The sequence below is a fragment of the Argentina anserina genome, chromosome 4, assembly GCF_933775445.1.
Source record: "Argentina anserina chromosome 4, drPotAnse1.1, whole genome shotgun sequence".
Lineage (NCBI taxonomy): Eukaryota > Viridiplantae > Streptophyta > Magnoliopsida > Rosales > Rosaceae > Argentina > Argentina anserina.
This window is the reverse complement of record NC_065875.1, coordinates 21790450-21807671: the sequence shown is the minus strand read 5'-3', so window position 1 is coordinate 21807671 and position 17222 is coordinate 21790450. Positions and strand designations below refer to the sequence as shown.

General features: G+C 35.8%; 1 protein-coding gene across 2 annotated transcripts; it reads right to left on the bottom strand.

Moving 5' to 3' along the window:
- Positions 1-39: 39 nt before the first annotated feature.
- On the bottom strand, positions 40-11036 carry LOC126792855 (alpha-glucan water dikinase 1, chloroplastic). Of its 2 annotated transcripts, none has more exons than XM_050519345.1 (33): positions 10878-11036; positions 10092-10370; positions 9947-9991; positions 9692-9801; positions 9512-9590; positions 9317-9408; positions 9070-9223; positions 8128-8520; positions 7932-8042; positions 7679-7774; positions 7434-7574; positions 7252-7340; positions 6809-6943; positions 6456-6618; positions 6256-6345; positions 5991-6176; positions 5564-5626; positions 5421-5483; positions 5237-5296; positions 4992-5144; positions 4756-4839; positions 4470-4646; positions 4259-4365; positions 3844-4057; positions 3664-3767; positions 3442-3574; positions 3201-3326; positions 2225-2332; positions 1650-1748; positions 1112-1285; positions 947-1039; positions 447-562; positions 40-319 (listed from the first exon to the last, which is right to left on the bottom strand). In XM_050519345.1, the coding sequence occupies exons 2-33, from the start codon at positions 10338-10340 to the stop codon at positions 115-117; spliced, it is 4212 nt and encodes a 1403-aa protein (XP_050375302.1). In that variant the 5' UTR covers positions 10341-10370; positions 10878-11036; the 3' UTR covers positions 40-114. The 2 variants fall into 2 exon arrangements, with proteins under 2 accessions (XP_050375302.1, XP_050375303.1); XM_050519346.1 differs by having other exon boundaries at positions 9947-9988.
- Between the last annotated feature and the right edge of the window lie 6186 nt (positions 11037-17222).

The following is a 17222-nucleotide window of genomic DNA, read 5'->3' as shown; positions in this document are numbered from 1 at the left end:
TGGATGCAAGTTTCTCACAGGTCCTTATTATTTGTTTCTCCTCTTCTCCTTATTATAAAAGAGGATAGTCTATACTGAAAATCCTATAAAAGAATCCGAGAATAAAAAGAAAAATCACATCTGGGGTCTTGTCTGGACAACATACAGTTTTCCATCTCTGATCACACCTTCAATATCTTGTGCCGAACCATATAGCTCCTCAATTGCACTTCCTGCACGAGCAATGCTTGACAGAATAGTTTTTTGGAAGTTTGCATCAGTAACGAGTGGGTCAGATGAATAGTCGAGCACGACTTCCTCTTCCGCGTCCATAGGCACACTATCATGATTCATGACCATAAAACAACACTAGATTAGATGATTATAATATAAAAGAGAGTTTATGGCGATCGTATATCATTTATTGATTGAGGCATATCACCTGGATCAGCTGTATAGTAAGTTACCTGTCATAAAGGCCTGCACCAGCATAACCTTCAAGATCTTCACCATTGGAATCAGAACGGAAGATTATGGACCGTCTGATAAAGAGGCCAATCGGTTTGCTAGGGTAACCTAACAGCTGAAAATATCCACATATTCATGAGTGCAAACAATAGTAGCAATTTATTCTGCGGTAAAGAAAGTTTTATCACTGATAAACTATAAATAAATTGGAGAGGGCACTCGTATGTGCACTGCCCATTTTACAGTCCACACTCCCCAACACATGTTACTAAAAGCAAAATTTTAATTACTTAAAGGTGAAAGGAGTGTGGATGAAAAAATCCACGTGTAAATGCAGATAATAGTGTAGATATTTGCAGTTCACTGATCATATCGCCTGTGAAAGCCAATGACCATCTTAGGTAATTTGATAGCTACTAATGTGGGAGTTATCAATGCAATCCATTACAAACATGGTCCGTCACTCTTATGTTGGCAAATGGACATTGAAATGCATTACCTGAGGAGAGTCCAGAGCATTTTTCTTGCTAATAAAACTTAAAGCACGTCCAGGATAAGCTCCGACTAAGGTTTCTCCAAGTCCTTTGACAACCTATTACAGCCAAACAACCCAAATCAAAGGCTCTTTAAATAGAAATTATATCTTATATCTATATTTAAGTACCTCAGCATATATTTCTGATGAGTCTCCTGAAGATGGGTTGGTTGTGTGAATAACAAATGCATAGTCGGCGTTTATTATTTCTTGAACAAGGACAGCCATGCAAAGATAATCATGCTCTAATTTTACTCTTCTTGTGCTGAAGTATGCTCTCTCATTCCATTTCGAAGCCCAGACCTGTATTATAAGAGTTGAGCATGTCCCAGTGTATCAGAAAACTTTAAGATAAACAAATTGATCAGCATTAAATTGATATGCATCTTGAGCCATGAAATCAAGTCCTGATGTTTGTGAGTTCTACTGGTTTCAGAAAGCTTTAGCCATGTAACGAAAGCCAAAAAATTCATACTGCACTGAAGCATCAATAGGAAACAAAGAGAATATACAATCAATTAAAAAGAGTACAGTAGGAACGTTAAAGATTCTTAGAATGTAAAAAGTTTGATTTGAGACATGGAATTCAAGCATTGAAGGATTTAAGAACACATGATTCCTAGATCTATGTAACTTCAAATGGGCACATGCAGCAAAATGCTCTTACCTTTTTTATAGCCAGCCATGCTTGTTCCCATCTCTGTTCACCCTCATCACCAGGCCAAGGCATGCCTGAACTTTGCATCTTACTCTTCAGCTCTTGCACCTGAAAATAACTCACAACATCAGATTTCACTTAAATTGCTCGTTCTGCGTGCTGAGCTCTAGGGTTCTTTTACATACAGGTACAACTACTGGTTATATATGATATCAAGAAAAGGAATGACTGAAGACAATAATGATTCAATAAAAACAACGACTGAACTTCCAAACTTTCATTTGAAAAAGTTAAGAATTTTATAAAACCAATACAAATCTTTAGTTCTTGATTGAAGCCCAAGTTAGAGAAGTCATTATTTTGTCTGCTTTAGTAACAAATGATGTTTTTTTTTTGGGACGGGAAGTAACAATTTATGTTGGAAAATGAATGATTAAAAAACACATTTCCATAAGAACATGCAATTGCAGTAGTGCAGGCTATGAACTAAAAATTGATGCATTTGTAAGGTATCATCTGTTATGAAATCAAATTTCAACAGTAAAGCCTTCAATGGAAAAATAATAATAATAATAAATTCATACCAATGGGGGTGGGGCTGTCAACTGTAAAACTGTCTCTCGAATCTCCCCTAGCGAACCAAAATCTCCTTTTAACTTTTTCTTCAGAATTTCCAACTTGTCAGCAACAGCCTATAAAATAAATAACCATGTGCACACAAGTGCACACACAGATTAAGTCAGGCTATGACACCCTGGATACACAATAAATTACAAATAGAACATGGGTTTTAATTAGCAAATAGATCCATGAAGAGAGCATGCCTACATTATGCATGTACATGCAGATTAAATGAAATCTCTGTTGTCCCCTTATGATACTGTAGAACGAGTAGATAAGAATGATCACAGGCACAGAACCAGAGCCATTTGTAGTACAGTTTCCAGTCATAAGGCAAATTCCCTAAGTTCTTTTGTTTTTTCAATTGACTAGTAAAACGCAGCTCTTTCAGGAGTTTCAGCTTAATCAAGACATTGGTGCATTTAATTCAATAATTTTAAACTACAAATGCTTTAACAATTGAGCATGTGGCAAAGATACAACAGTGAAGCTGCACTGCGAATAGCTGCATTTCTATTGTATCTACTACACTCAAATATTTAAGATTAATAAAGTTCCACCTTATTAAGATTCAACTTGATTTCATATATATATTTATTAGAAAGTACATTTGTCTTTTTACATATTTGGAGGACTTCCATAGTAAATTTGAACATTAGCACTAAAAAGAAGCAATCACATTGGTAACGTTATTATGAAAATTAAATTTCTATTGTTAACATAGTTAAAATGACAGTTTTTTTTTTGGTCAACTAAAAAAATGACAATTTAAGGTAAATAGGTAATAGTAGAAAATGACAGGTTAACTATTAAAAACACAAATCCAAACAATTTAAATCAATATTTCAGACTGTTTCTGGTAAACGTATTAGTAGAAAATGACAGCTGCATGAGCTATATATATGCAGAAAATTTATACCAAAGTTTAGGGTGAACAACCTTATTTGAATCTTCAGAGAGAACTTTTTCGAAAACTCCAAATGGTAAGGCAATAGATGTAGGAATTCCAACCCAAGAGGGAAGTTTTCCTTTTATATAAGAAATGTTACGTGATTTAGCTCCCACCTGCCATATGACAATATATGTTATAGATATCTGTCAGAATTTAAGAAGCCTGTTTTTAAGGCAAATATATTTTTTTCTTTTGCTGGCAGTATGATAAAACCTTTTTAAGCCTTACCATTTCACTTGTGAACTCATCAGACGATATCGCATATCTACCCGTAAACTGTTTTTTCACTAATGTCAGAGCTGGGATGTCTTCAATTAAATTAGTTGAACTTGCATCTCCTAGCTCACTCTCATTAACCTCACTGCAGTTATATATGCAGATAAATTGTTACCAGCTCACCCTCATCAAACATTTGAACATCTTTCAACATAAAAAAACAGAGGCTAATACCTATAAACTACATCAACAGAAGTTGGCTTTACACACAATAATTTCCCTTCACAAGCTTGGAGGTCAGCTAGAATATCGGAGTCAAAACATGTGGCAAAACAAACCTGTAAATGATAGTTTGTTATTTCACCAAGCACATCAATTATAGAGGAAATAAACTATAATTATTGAACAAATGACCTTGCTATTTCTTGCTCGGACAGATACATGAGATAGGACGTCTGGCATATCAGGTGTTAGCACAGCAACTGTGCCATCTGGAATTTCTTCCTCGCCTCTCACACTTCTTGCCACCAAAATTGTTGGCTTATCGTATACTTTATTCTGGACAGTGAGCAACTCGTCCACAACTACAACATAACCAACCACTTCAACTGGGCTGATAACCTGCCAACTGTCCAGACCAACCAGAGTAACATTAAACACATATCCTAGGCTCATAGCATTTAAGAGATTGATGCAGACATTGGACATGTTGAACTTCTTAGCTCTAAAACATCATTGTCTTCTCTTTATTTGCCATTCCAAATTCTCTAACTAATTGATATCAAGATAAAAATGATATGATTGGCTAAGAAATGGCAATGCAATCAACCTTCCCAAATTAGCAGTCTTTCGAAGAACCGGATCAAGTCGATTGATGAGTGCTGATAAACAGGCAGCTGATCCAGCACGGATAACTTCTTCAGTGAATATGCTCAACTGCAAGAAGAAATCATGAGGACAGAAACAAGGAATCTATCTCATACAACACGTGAAAATTTTGAAGTGAAGGCACAAGTGAAGAAAATGGCTAAAAAGCATACGGCCCATTCGTCCACTCCAAGCTTTGATCCAAGGTACTCTGCTGATGGCTGTAATATACGGTGATATGACTCTGCTTTGTTTGCAAGTGCCAAGCGGGTTCTGTCCAGAATTGATTTCGCATATAACGCCCAGTGATCGGTATTATTCTTTAACATGTGTAAAGCATGATTCCATCCCTTCATGAACAATGAAAGAAGTCAGTCAACAAAAACTCTGACCATGTTTAACTTCTGAGACATGTTACACCTCATCTCTACCAGGATAAATATGTAGTGGTTGACTTACCTTCAAACAGTAGAGGAGGTCCTCATTATCATCAGATGATAATGCCAGATTTTCTAGAACCATTGAGATGAAGTACATTATTTTCTGCATAACACATAAATCAGATGATCAAGATAATGTGTTTTTAAGTTGGGAGTATGTCATTGCAGCTATTCAAATTAGACTCAAAACTGACGCATCTATGGAGAAGAAGAAAGCTAGGAAGAAAGGTGTAGAGAGCATAAACAAAAAGATACCTCTGGCCCAGCATTGTTCAATTCTTCATATCCTCTCTCAATGGCAGTTCTCACAGTAGAATCAAGGGCAATGTCCAAAAATAAGAGATCCTTCAGGCGATCATTAGGCTTAGAGAGTAATGGCCACAACTCCTGACGAGCCTCAAGCAAACCCTACATGAAAGTTCAAAAGAGCATTCACAATCAGATGGGAAGCGCAAGAGAAAGTTTGGAATATAATGTCAAATTACAAAATTTTGCAAAACCTCAAGAAGAACTTCCACATTCTTGTCCTCAACATGTTCCATTACAAATTGCAGCAGCCCCTGTTTGAAAAAAAAAATGTCAGTGTGAAACTTCCTAATAATTATCCAACTTATCTCAATACAATTAAAGCATCAAGAACTTTTAGAACTGAACAACTACAAATTATGAAGTTAAGAATCTTACTGGAACTTCAGAGGGCAAGCCAGATACAGGATTTATTTGTACTCCAACCATGAAGCCTTGACCCTATAGAGAATTAAAGTCCAATCAAATGCTAAAAACACATTGTCAATGTGTTGAGCTATTGCAATTAGTTAACAAACTACCTCAGCACTATAACCCAAACAATTTGTGATGGCTGATTCAAGATCTGCACCTGAGTGAACTGCCTGCAATGCAACATTTATGTGTACAATTTATCACGCAAACAAGTAGTAACATAATACGAAGGAAGCAATAGGAGTCAAAGCATGTCCACATTTTAAGTATCTGAACTTGGATATATCCCTTCTCATAATAAAAATGGAAAAATGTATCATGAATCCTATGATGACATGCATTTGTCACAACCCATCATTTAGTATAAGAAAAAAAACAGCATGAATGAACACACAATATCATGAGATTCACAACCCAACAAATCTTCCTGCTCATTGAAATAACTCATGTGCGAAAATATGATGCCGATATGCATATAAAGAAGAAAACCAGGTCAAATATAAAACTTAAAATTGGAGGTTTAGGGATCACAACCTTTAACGTTCTCATGTAGTTCCCCAGATCATGCAGAAGACGGTCTTTCTGATCTGCCCTGAAACTTGGTTCATTATGGATTGCCCGGTCATAGCTTAGAAGACGTTCTTTTGTAATTCCATTATCATTCAAAGTTTTCCAGTAAGCACCAATATCAAAGTCACTTTTGACGTAATCAATTAGTGCCTGCAGTGACATTTATGTGAGAAAACTTCAAACAAAGGAAGACATTAAATAGATCTTCACCAGCTCATGAGTCCAGTACCTGACATATAACAACGTCATCTGGGCTAGTGTTATTATGCAACTTTTGATGCCATTCCTCCATCATTGCACCCTTACAATCACAGTTTCCCTGTCACCAACAAAATTCTTATATGAGCAACTCTGAACATGCCCATACATGAGGGGAGTTGATTAAAAACCTCTTAAAGAATGGCCAATATATCAATGAAGTCTCTCCACCTGGATGACAAGGATCTCATCTCGAATTCGCTGTCCCACATCTCCTTCTCCTCCTCGTCCTACAGCTGACAACATCATCCGTAGAAGCTCTCGATACTGTGGATGGCTTGTGTAAATGTTCTGGAGCAAGCCTGTGAGTCTGTCTTGTGCTCTACTAATCTCACTGCATTTAAGGAGTAAGAGTAAGAATTATTAATGGGTTAAATAAGCTGATATGAGTGATATGGTGCGTGGAAATTGTAAGTGATGCTACATGGGACATTTAAGAAAATATCCACATATTTTAGTGTCCAGAAGCCAAAAAGATATCAATATTTTAAAGAATCCTATTCTTGAAATGAAAAGAACTTTACCGTGGTTTGACGTTGTAATTTTTATTCCAAATGAGCTGCCTTGTAGCCATAAACCTCATCCACACCAGAATACCTGCAAGACCTAATTCACCAGCATCTTTGGCTTGGCTTATCAAGTCTGCTGCAATGTTAAACCTGAAATGAAAAGAACAAATGAATTATAAAGAATCAGATGAAATATGTTGGACTTATATCAAGGAATAAAACGTCTTTTGTTTGAAATGTAGTTCCAGTTTTGATCGTCATGACCAAACCGTTTAAAATACCCAAGTAAAGCAACCGAAACCATTTTTCAAGCTCTAAACTTTCTAGTTAATTATATAGAACTCATTATAACAACCCTGAAATATTTGGGTACAAATACAGCAGAATCGCATAAAGTGGAACAAAATATAGCTCATCATCAAAGGTTTTGGTTGTCTGATTCCCAACAGAATACAGACCTATGCATAAAGGATTTTTGCGCCTTACTCTCCAGATCTGCTATATTATCCAATAAAGCCTTTGCAGTACCGTTTCCCTCACCAGCATCCTTCAAAGGGAGAAATTCAGTGACAGAATTTTTTTAAGGTAATTGAATCCGAAGTCTAAGATACACATATTATGACCAACGAAAAGGAGCAACCTTCTGAATTTTCTTGACTGCAGCACTAAAGTCAGCATAGAAATCTGACCCTTGGTTCTTAATCCAGTTTCCAGAAGAACAAAGGACAAAGGGCATTCCTTTGAAACTTTCCTCTTGCACTTCTATTTCTATAGATTGAACCTGTACAATGATTGTGAATATCAAGACTATTGTCTGAGGGATTTGGAAATATAGGCCAGATTAAGTTCCAAGCCAACAAAACATGCATGTTCCCCTGGGCATACCTCATAAGTAGAATCAACAGAACCAGATACAAATTGTGTTTCAACAGCCCCGTTTAGAGAAACTGAACCCTGGGGCAGTACATTTGGAGGTGGTTCCTGAAATTGCAATATAGTTTACTTGTTAATGTTGTGTTCTTAACAATCAATACATGTTAATAGAACTACCGAAGAGACATATAAATGTAAGAAATGATAATTGGTCAAATATTTAGCAGTCATGTACGCTTTTCAGTTAATAGGTCCAAAAAATTACCAACCACTCTCCAGCCCTGTTTACAGAGAGAGCCCAATGAAGGTTAATTGGCTCTCTGATGTCTGTGGCCAGATGAACCTTTGTCTTGTCAGCGATCTTAGTCACAAGTACCTTGTGAACATTTCAGGATGCAAAAAATTAGTTTGATCCTACAAGATCGTATTGTAGACTGACAAAATAAGAAGGAATCCCTCACCAGCAGATCCTTATCACCAAGCCTGTAGATTTTTTTGTTCAGAATGGAAGCACCATCTTGTTCTTCTTTTTCCTGGGCAAAAAGCTCAACTGGTTTCAAAGCTTTTGGTTGCGCTGATTCTTCACTTCTGAGTTTAGCTTCATCAACAGGTTTAGTAGCATGTTTGTTGAGAATCTTCATTAAGTCTCGTTGCTTCCGACTAATTCTTCTGTTTCTGTAAACTTGTTTACTCTCTTGTTTCTTTGCGGCCTTGGAAACCTCTTTGTTACTGGCTTGAGATGATTCATGACTGTTATCAGAATCTTTCTTAGTCAGCCTTGCATGGAGCTCTTGTACGGATGCACCCCTGGCTACTTCCTCCAATAGCTCAGTTCGTGCTGCTTCGTACTCAACCTATATGACAAGATATATTCATTAACACTCGACAGTAAGCAAAAGAAACATACAAATCTTTCTCTGCTTTTTTTTTCCAAGAAAAAAAAACATACAAGTCTATAAATCAACCTAACTTTCTTTTATTCTCTTAAGCCTAGTCAATTTCCGTTGCCCAGACTTTTGACAGCATGAAAATAGAGCTCTTATGAGTAATCATCTCTGGAAAAGTTCCATCTGGAACTCAAAGAGGACTGGTAACAAAGACTTCTTTTAGTCTGGCAGGCCGCAAAGAAAATTTAACAAGAAGAAGGACAATAATGGGTTTCTAACACTATAAGAAACTCTCTAATAGAAATGAATTTCTTTGTCCCAGCAAAACATGAAATAAAAAAAATTGCAGTTGGAAATGAGTAAGAATGAAGGCAAACATTGTAGCTTTTCACATGCATTATGCATTCTCTTCTGCTAGTGTTTCTTTCTCCCCACAGTAAGAAAAGGAGATACACTATAATTGGAAATGTAAAAGAAACGACAGTTGGGAATTTGTATAGAGTATAGTTCACATGCCTTCTCTTGCTTTGGTGTATACATCTGTTTACCCTTTCGCTCCCACCTTAGATAGGCTTGAATTTGCACTAAATCTTCAGGAACTGAAACATTGGATATCGACTTTTCTTTCAAAGGTAACTTAACATGAAAGTTGCCACCATTGTTCTTAAGCCTGTGAAGAGAGAATATATAAAGAAAATAAAACCTATATTGTTTCCTCATAGAAAATATTCAAGGTAAAAAAAAAACCCAATAAATAGATTACCATCTGTTCTGGCTTTCATCAACTATGAGAAACTCTATAGCTTGTATTGCAGGATCATCAATCTCAATTTTAAGTAAGGAATTGGAACCAGACTAGAGACAAAATGGATAAACAAAAAATCTTTAAATTAGCAGCAGAATCAAATCAAATGAGAGACATATGGTAAGGCACATCTGTGCTACTTTAAGAACTTACTTTTGCAAAAGGAGTTCTAAGAGCTGTGTTCTTATATACTATGGTTCCATCTGGGCGACGAGAAGGAAGCACCCAGTTACTGAAAACGCAAATGACCAAACAAAAGTAGACTGATCAAATTGCAAGGTTGATATCTCGAGTGTAGTACTCATTGAATGAAGTAAATGCAGATTAACTCACTCTTTTCTATCTTGTAATCCACCCCAATGCAGAACCAAAGAATCACCACCATATGAAACCTGAATATCTACTTTAGTGGCAGATCCTGGAGAGGAAGCATCTACATAAACCTGCTCATATATATACAGCTTCTGTAAACAACTTAACATAGACTCTTGTATCATATATTTGGTAATGTTAAATTCAATAAATCCATTTTCTAAGCAGTAACATTGGCTCGGATCAGTAAGTGTCCAACATTTCCACTACATGTACCTGCAATTCAATGTTGCCATCAAGGTTGTATTTCCCGGCAAGCTGCTGCAACAAGGAAAGACTTAATCAGCATTAAGACATGGTCCATACTCCATACCAACAACAACACCATGAAAAGACATTTCAAGCTATGTGAACACATTACATCAGAATGCTGATCCGTGGTTAGCACAGCACAAGGAACAAATGTAGCAGGCGGACGAGACCCCATGGCGAGCTTAGTCTTCTGCAAACTGTTGCCACAAAACTTCTTGGATATAGAAGACTTGCGCGGCGGCTGCACTTGGTGTACACACTTGGGCCGTAACAAGGTGTTGGCAGGAATGCCTGAAGAATTGATTTTGCTCTGAAGCAGATTCTGCTGGAGCAAATTATGGCTCACCGAGTTGCTCATATTATTCGATACACTTTTACAGTAGTAGTTCTGAAGATACCATATAGAATTGAAACAAAGTAAGACTCCATGAAAAAGAAAAGAATCATAGTCAGCTAGAAACAGGATCAAGAATCATTCTATATCAAGTAACTGAGTAAATTAGTCCATACTAATTATGTATTTGCTTAAGTCACCAAAAAGCTGAGCAACATAAAAAGAAAAAGGAAGTTGCTTTAGTATAATCATCCGAAATCAAAGCTTCGTTCTCTCCCTTGTTGGGTACATTTTCTTGCTGGGTAAGATTGAAAATCAAAAGTAAACAACAACAGGATTGTAACAGGTGAAAGTGATATCCAATTACATCTGTTACGCTGAATAAAGGCGCATCCTTTACGCAGATAGGAATCAAAGTTTCGTTTTTTTTTCTCTGAAACTCTCGGCAGAATTGAAAAACAAAGAGAAAACGAGGAAGAGACTGTAAACGGTTGAGTTGCAGAGACAAAAGCTCTAGACAGTTAAACCAGTTGGATCCGGAAACTGCAGGAAAAGAAGTACCTGGGAATTGTGTGATTGGAGCTCTGGATTCTGATGAATATCCGATGAGATTCTATGAGAGAGAAAAGATGAATGTTGTGAGAGAGAGAGAGAGAGAGAGAGAGAGAGAGAGAGAGAGTCTCAGTGAGTGAGGCAGTTTCGGGAGATCATGAATCACATGCGTTTTCCCACCAGTTCTGGAAATCAGAGAGCGAGTCTAAGCGAGTGACATGGCGTTTTTTATCTCCGTCAAGGTGACGACGCGTGGCTGTGATTTCCAAATTGGAGAGATTCTCACGTGCGACTTGAGGAGCTGCTGACCCCGGCCTGAAAGAGATGTCTGCGGTCGTCCTGAGTCTCCTGACCTCACCGGAAAACCAGAGAGGTGTACGGTTCTCTCATTACACTGGATATTTAATTGCAAAATGTTTCGTTTGCTCTTCATTGTGAGACGTATTTTCAATAATGGTCTCCCTTTTCTCCCCTCTGATATTTGGATCGCTTGGTTCCTTTGAGCTCCTCGTATGTACACGAAGCGAAAATGACTGCAATTACCTCGATATTATGGTTAAAAAAGAAATAACCATATTGCATTCTGAGGCAAAATCATCAAATACGTTCGCTACTTTCAGCTGGTAGGGAAACTACTTGAAGAAGGTTGTTCTTTATCAATTATCACAGTAACTAGTACGGATGGGCATAAAAAACGGAAATTTTGATCCCGTCCCGAAATTTATAGGGACGGAACGAGACGGAGGTCTAAAAATGTTTGTCCCGATCCCGTCCCGTTTCATAACAGTGGGATGGGACGTGGGACGAATAATTTATATCCCGCTTTGTCCCGTCCCGTCCCACCTTTAATAAAAACTTAAAAATTATTATATATTTGTATCAAAATGAAACTAATTTATGTTCTTAATAACTCCAAAATTATATCAACTCAAATAATAATGGTAAATTATAATATTGTGAACATAATATGTTTTTTTGTTAAAATTTCATTATTGAATGTTACTTTGTTAATAAAAAAGTAAAAATATAGGTTTTTATTTAACTTCATATGAAGGTGAGATTTGTCTCGTCCCGTCCCAACCGGGATTAATCCCGAATGTGATGCATTCTTAAAAATCCTCGTTCCTTCCCGATCCCGTCCCGATTCAAAAGAGTGTGACGGGACGTGGGATGAGCTATGTCCCGTCTCGTGCCCACCCCTAATAACTAGTCTAATGTGAGTTCATTTCTCTTTCTCAAGCGGTTACTCTACAAGAATGTACATATACTTGAAGAATTAGCTGGCATTTAGATAAGTAGAACATCAGTGACGGATCTTCATATACTAAAAAATCAAAATTATCGTCGATATTTCGCCGATAATTTTATTTTTTCGAGTAAGAATATATATTTGTCATACCAAATTAATTTTGTCCGAATTTTTTGAAATTTTCCTATATTTCCCGATATTTTCGATATTTCTAATAAATTTAAATTCAATTCAATTTCACTACCGATATTTCCTGATATTTTTGATATTTCCTCGATATTTTCCGATATTTGCAATAAATTTAAATTTTTTTGTACCTTTTAATATAGTTTATATATAATTAAATTCAATGTCACTACATTCTTAGTTACACATTTCATGATCATTATCCTATTTTTCATGTCTTATTGGTCATAAAGTAAAATATTGTTAATTCTCAATAGTTAAGTATGTACCGTATCATGTTAACTTATAATACAACTCACTATAACTATAAATTAATATTTATATCATATTCTCTATGTGGTATAAGGTTCTAATAATTAAAATTTTGTACAAAGGCCTAATAATTTAAAATTTTATATCTCACATATCTTCTACGTTGATATAAATCGCCCATGTAATTTCATGCTCAATGTATCATATTCATATGTATATAAGATGTGATGACCTAGTCTTTCTTTGGGTTCTCAATCATAAAAAATTTAGATGTTTAAACTTTAAAGTGTCAATTTTTCATAATTCTGGACGACTGTTTCACCTTAAATTACTGTAACTCATTATAGACTAATAGTTATATGATATTTTCTTATGAAATATAGTAGATAATTGATTAAAGTAACATCACTTAAAATTCTATTCAAAATTTCCATGTTTTTATTCAAATTTCCATTAATTTTCTCAATTATTTTTGAGAATCGATATTTCCCCGAAATTTCCGTCGAAATTTCTATTTTTTAGACTCTCGATATTTCCGTAATTACCGATATTTTATTTCTTGTTGTAGCCAGTGGCAGAGGGAGAAAAAAAATTTGATTGTGGTACACTTTTTTGTTCTCACAAAAATTCCTTAACAAATTGATACATACGCCATATAGATTTATAACATTGAAAATGCTCCAACTCAATTTAAATCAATATATCCCAATGAATTCTTATTAATCCATATACCACACACAAAATATTTCCAACGCAAAAGATAACCAAAATTCATAAAAAAATATTGGTCAAGTAATCCGTAGTTGTCCTCGACGAAGGGCTACATTTTGAAATCATTGAATTATTGTCAATGACATTGAACGTATTTTTCACAATGTACACTATTAAGCTACTGTTCAACTACTAGATCTCCCATTTGATTAAGCATTTGATTTTGCAGAGAAAGTCATTTTAAATGTGGTTGTTGCAATGAGTAGATATACATATTGATAAGTCTAATGCTTTTTTGCCCCAACTGGAAGGACTTGTTGTCTTGTTGATATGGAAAGATTGATGTTTGAGGGTTGAATTGAGAAACAGGCACACAAAGAAGTTTTTGGAATACTGAAGGAGGGCGTGAAACAATTGCACTTGAGGGAAAGTGGGCCTTTTAATTATTTATTAGTTGGAATCCACAAGAAGCTTCACAATAGATATTGGGTTGTTTGGCTACTTATGGACACCTCATGTTGCACAAAATGTTTTCTTTTTGATTTCTTATTATATGGTTATATGATTTGTATGAGTTGTATCCGTGGTTTTAGTTTGTAATTTTCTTAGAAATAGATATTGGGTTGTTCAATTTTTCACTTTGGTTAAACATGAATTACAACATATATGGGTAAAACATTGTAATCACTGGGAGGGCATTACAACATATATGGGTAAAACATTGTAATCACTGGGAGGGCTTGTGTCCAAACGCACCAAAATTATATACTCAGGGACGGCTTTCCCACCCCCCCCCCCCGGCGTCATATACTTCCTCCACCAATGGTTGTAGCACATGTGACTTTTTGAGTTTTGTCTAATTAAACCACTCGATTATCCTATACCTTGCAATTACAGCCCAGTAAAAATTTTGAGTTCGTTACACGCTCTTCATTTTTTTTTTTGAAAGAACACGCCCTTCATTGAATATGCTTAATTATCTTTAAAACCTCACATATTCACAATGATTTTTAGCCGAATCAAATTGTCATCGGTATTAATTAAGCAAACAGTCCTTATGGAACTGTCTTGCACCTAATACCCGTATTGCCCTTATTCAAATATATGTTTTATCATATTGCATGGGTAATATAGTAAATATGAAAAAAAAAAGAAAAAAAAAGAAGAAAGAAAATTGGCTAAGGATGAGATAACTGTTCCAAATAAACTTCCACAATATATGCAAATAGTCAGATGCACAATCATAAAAGGACTTTTGCGCTCTGGTAATTTTGGAGCAGGTAAACATGGTTTCCTAGTAGAAGAACGCAATCCAGAAAGACAACAGAAAGAGTTGCTAGAGGAAAATTAAATTCAGGTATGAAATCCTTATGTTGTTCACTAGATGATGAAAGAAACCTAATCTCTCTCTTTCACAGTCTCTGTTGCGAATCTAAACCATTAGAAATTTAGAATGTATTAAACCACTGATCTTTAATCAACTTCTCTATTTTTCTCTTTCCCCATCCCTAATCATAGTTCTTCTTTAGAATTAGATTGAATGTTGAACATATACGTACGTCACATGGAGTTTGCAATTTCGATAAGACTTTTCAGTTTTTTTTTTCAATTGAAGTGAGTGTGCATTATAAGTAATTAATCAGAGGAGTGAGGCTTAATTTCGAGTTTATTTATTGGTAATGTAGTGTACTGCGCTATGGCAATACGCTCCATTATCCGTTTACTGAATATGTCGTGCTCCTTGTTCTCGTTCCTGTCACAAGTAGCACAACTCGTTAGAGTCGAGACCACGGCAACGTGGTCTTCAACTCTCCGATGTTTAAGTCAGGTAGGTAGTAATTTATGCAGAGTAACAATAGGTGGATCAATTTGCCTACCTTATGAGGTCAAGAGTTTGACCTTTTATGGTTGAGTTGAGGTAGATTATTCACTCATCCTCCGATGTGGGACTAAGTCCAGTTAAAGTGTTTTCTTGAGCTCTATTTGAGATGCGCGTGAGGACACATTCGTAGTCGGTTCGAGCCGCGAGGCGGCTCGTTACAGGGCTAATGTGGCTGGTTTTCTACTGATACTGCGGGATTGGGTTATTTTTTAGCCTTAGTGTGTTAACAGTCACACTGATTATGGCTGGACATAAGCTTATGCCAACATTTATGCTTTAGATGACTGATATAAAGATTACTTATATACTGGTGAATAAACGACGCACGGTGCATAAGCAGTTTTCTCATATATCTTTCTATGCGCGTGTAGAAAGATTAGTAGTCAATGACATATATAATTAACCATATATATATCATGAGCATCTTATCTTGGACAAAGAAAGATTTGGAAAGTTTATGTTTTATTCAAGAGTAAATCAAGCCATTTTAACTCAATTCATGGTGCTTACCCCAATCCTAAACTCTCAAAATTTTCATATTTCACAATTAAGCCAACTATATACATTTTCGTTTGTGATCCCATAAATGACACAAAATGTATATCATTAAAATTTTATTAAATGAAAATTTAGCCCAAATTATTTTAAAATCCCGGCTCCATCCCTGTAGAACATTGATTTTACTTGTCATAATTTCATCATACAGGTAGAACCGTCGAATGCACTAACTCGTGTCTCTCATGGGGTTGTAGAATTTAGACCATATTATTGAGGCTAGGCAGATTCAGCCTTCAGCGTAAGATAATTTATTGTATCTTACTATCGCTATCTATTGTCAAGTTGCAAGAATTGCCATTTCTCAATACTGAAAAATGCACAGCATTACTCTCTTAGATTCAGTCCCTGCGCTCATTGATGGATACAAGATTACTAAGATATTTATTATGAGGGACAGATATTATACAATACAATATCTTCTCTTCGCTGGAATCCATTATTCTAAGGACCAAGTCGGTCATCAATCTCTACCAATCTACCATGCACTACTTTTCTCCTTTCTCTGTTTCTCGATTAGTTTAGATTTTGGCAATAATCAGGTCCAAAAATAACAAGTCGGACATCGAAAACAAATCAGTCACTTTCAGTAAAAAAAGAAAAGGAAAATGGCATGTGATGTAATTCCCACAAGTATACATAGTGGATGTAATATAATATATGGAAGAGAGAGGTTGTCTTTTCTACATGGATATCAGTGTAATTCAAAGTATGAAAAAATAAATTATTCACGATTAAAAAAAACACAAAACAAGAAACACACAGTAACTACAACAAACAAAACGATATGACTCGTTAACGGGCCGTGCCTAAGTATATTTAAAAAAGTGATGGACCGGGTCAGGCTGGTTATTTTCACAAATATAAAGATCCAAACCCGCCCACTTAAAGCGAGCCTTGCGGGCTTTTGCGGGCCAGGCCTTGCCGGCTTGTATTAGAAAAAAATATTATACTATTATTTTAGGGTTTGTAATAATAAAAAAAATATTAGAAAACATAAAAAAAAATCACAAATAAATTCTAGTTTCGAAATATTATCGATCGATACCAGTAGATGTGATCGATATATATATATTTAGGAACCCTGTCAAAATTTCGTCCGTTTTGAATATGGTTTGACCGTCCGTACCTATGGTCAACAAAAAAAATGCGTTTTGACATATTAAAACTCCATTGATCGGGACTTTACCAACTGAGTTTCCTCGTTGTGACCACGCACGATCGGTGATAAAAATTAGGTGATTTTCAAATATGTAAACAGCTTTCGGCATTCGTATCTTGGTAATGGATCATCCCTTAGGGCATATTAGTGGTGTTTTTGGTTTACCGGAAATTCTGACGGTCAAACGAGGTCTGAATTAGATGAAATTTTTACAGGATCACTAAATATATATACCGATCACATCGGCTGGTGTCGATCGATCCCGATAAGTTTCCTTCATATAGTTGTTTTAAAATGCAATCGTTTTATTCTAAACCTAATATAAAGGTTATGATACATTAGTGGACACTTCGGCGA

Bases quoted from the DNA above. Each gene is read 5' to 3' on its own strand.
- LOC126792855 (XM_050519345.1), bottom strand. From the start codon at position 10,340: ATGAGCAACTCGGTGAGCCATAATTTGCTCCAGCAGAATCTGCTTCAG. The intron at 7,775-7,931 runs GTAATTTTTTGG...TTGCAATTTCAG, and splicing joins ACAGGGCTGGAGAGTGGTTG to GAACCACCTCCAAATGTACT. The intron at 3,327-3,441 runs GTAAGGCTTAAA...GTCATATGGCAG, and splicing joins ATGAGTTCACAAGTGAAATG to GTGGGAGCTAAATCACGTAA.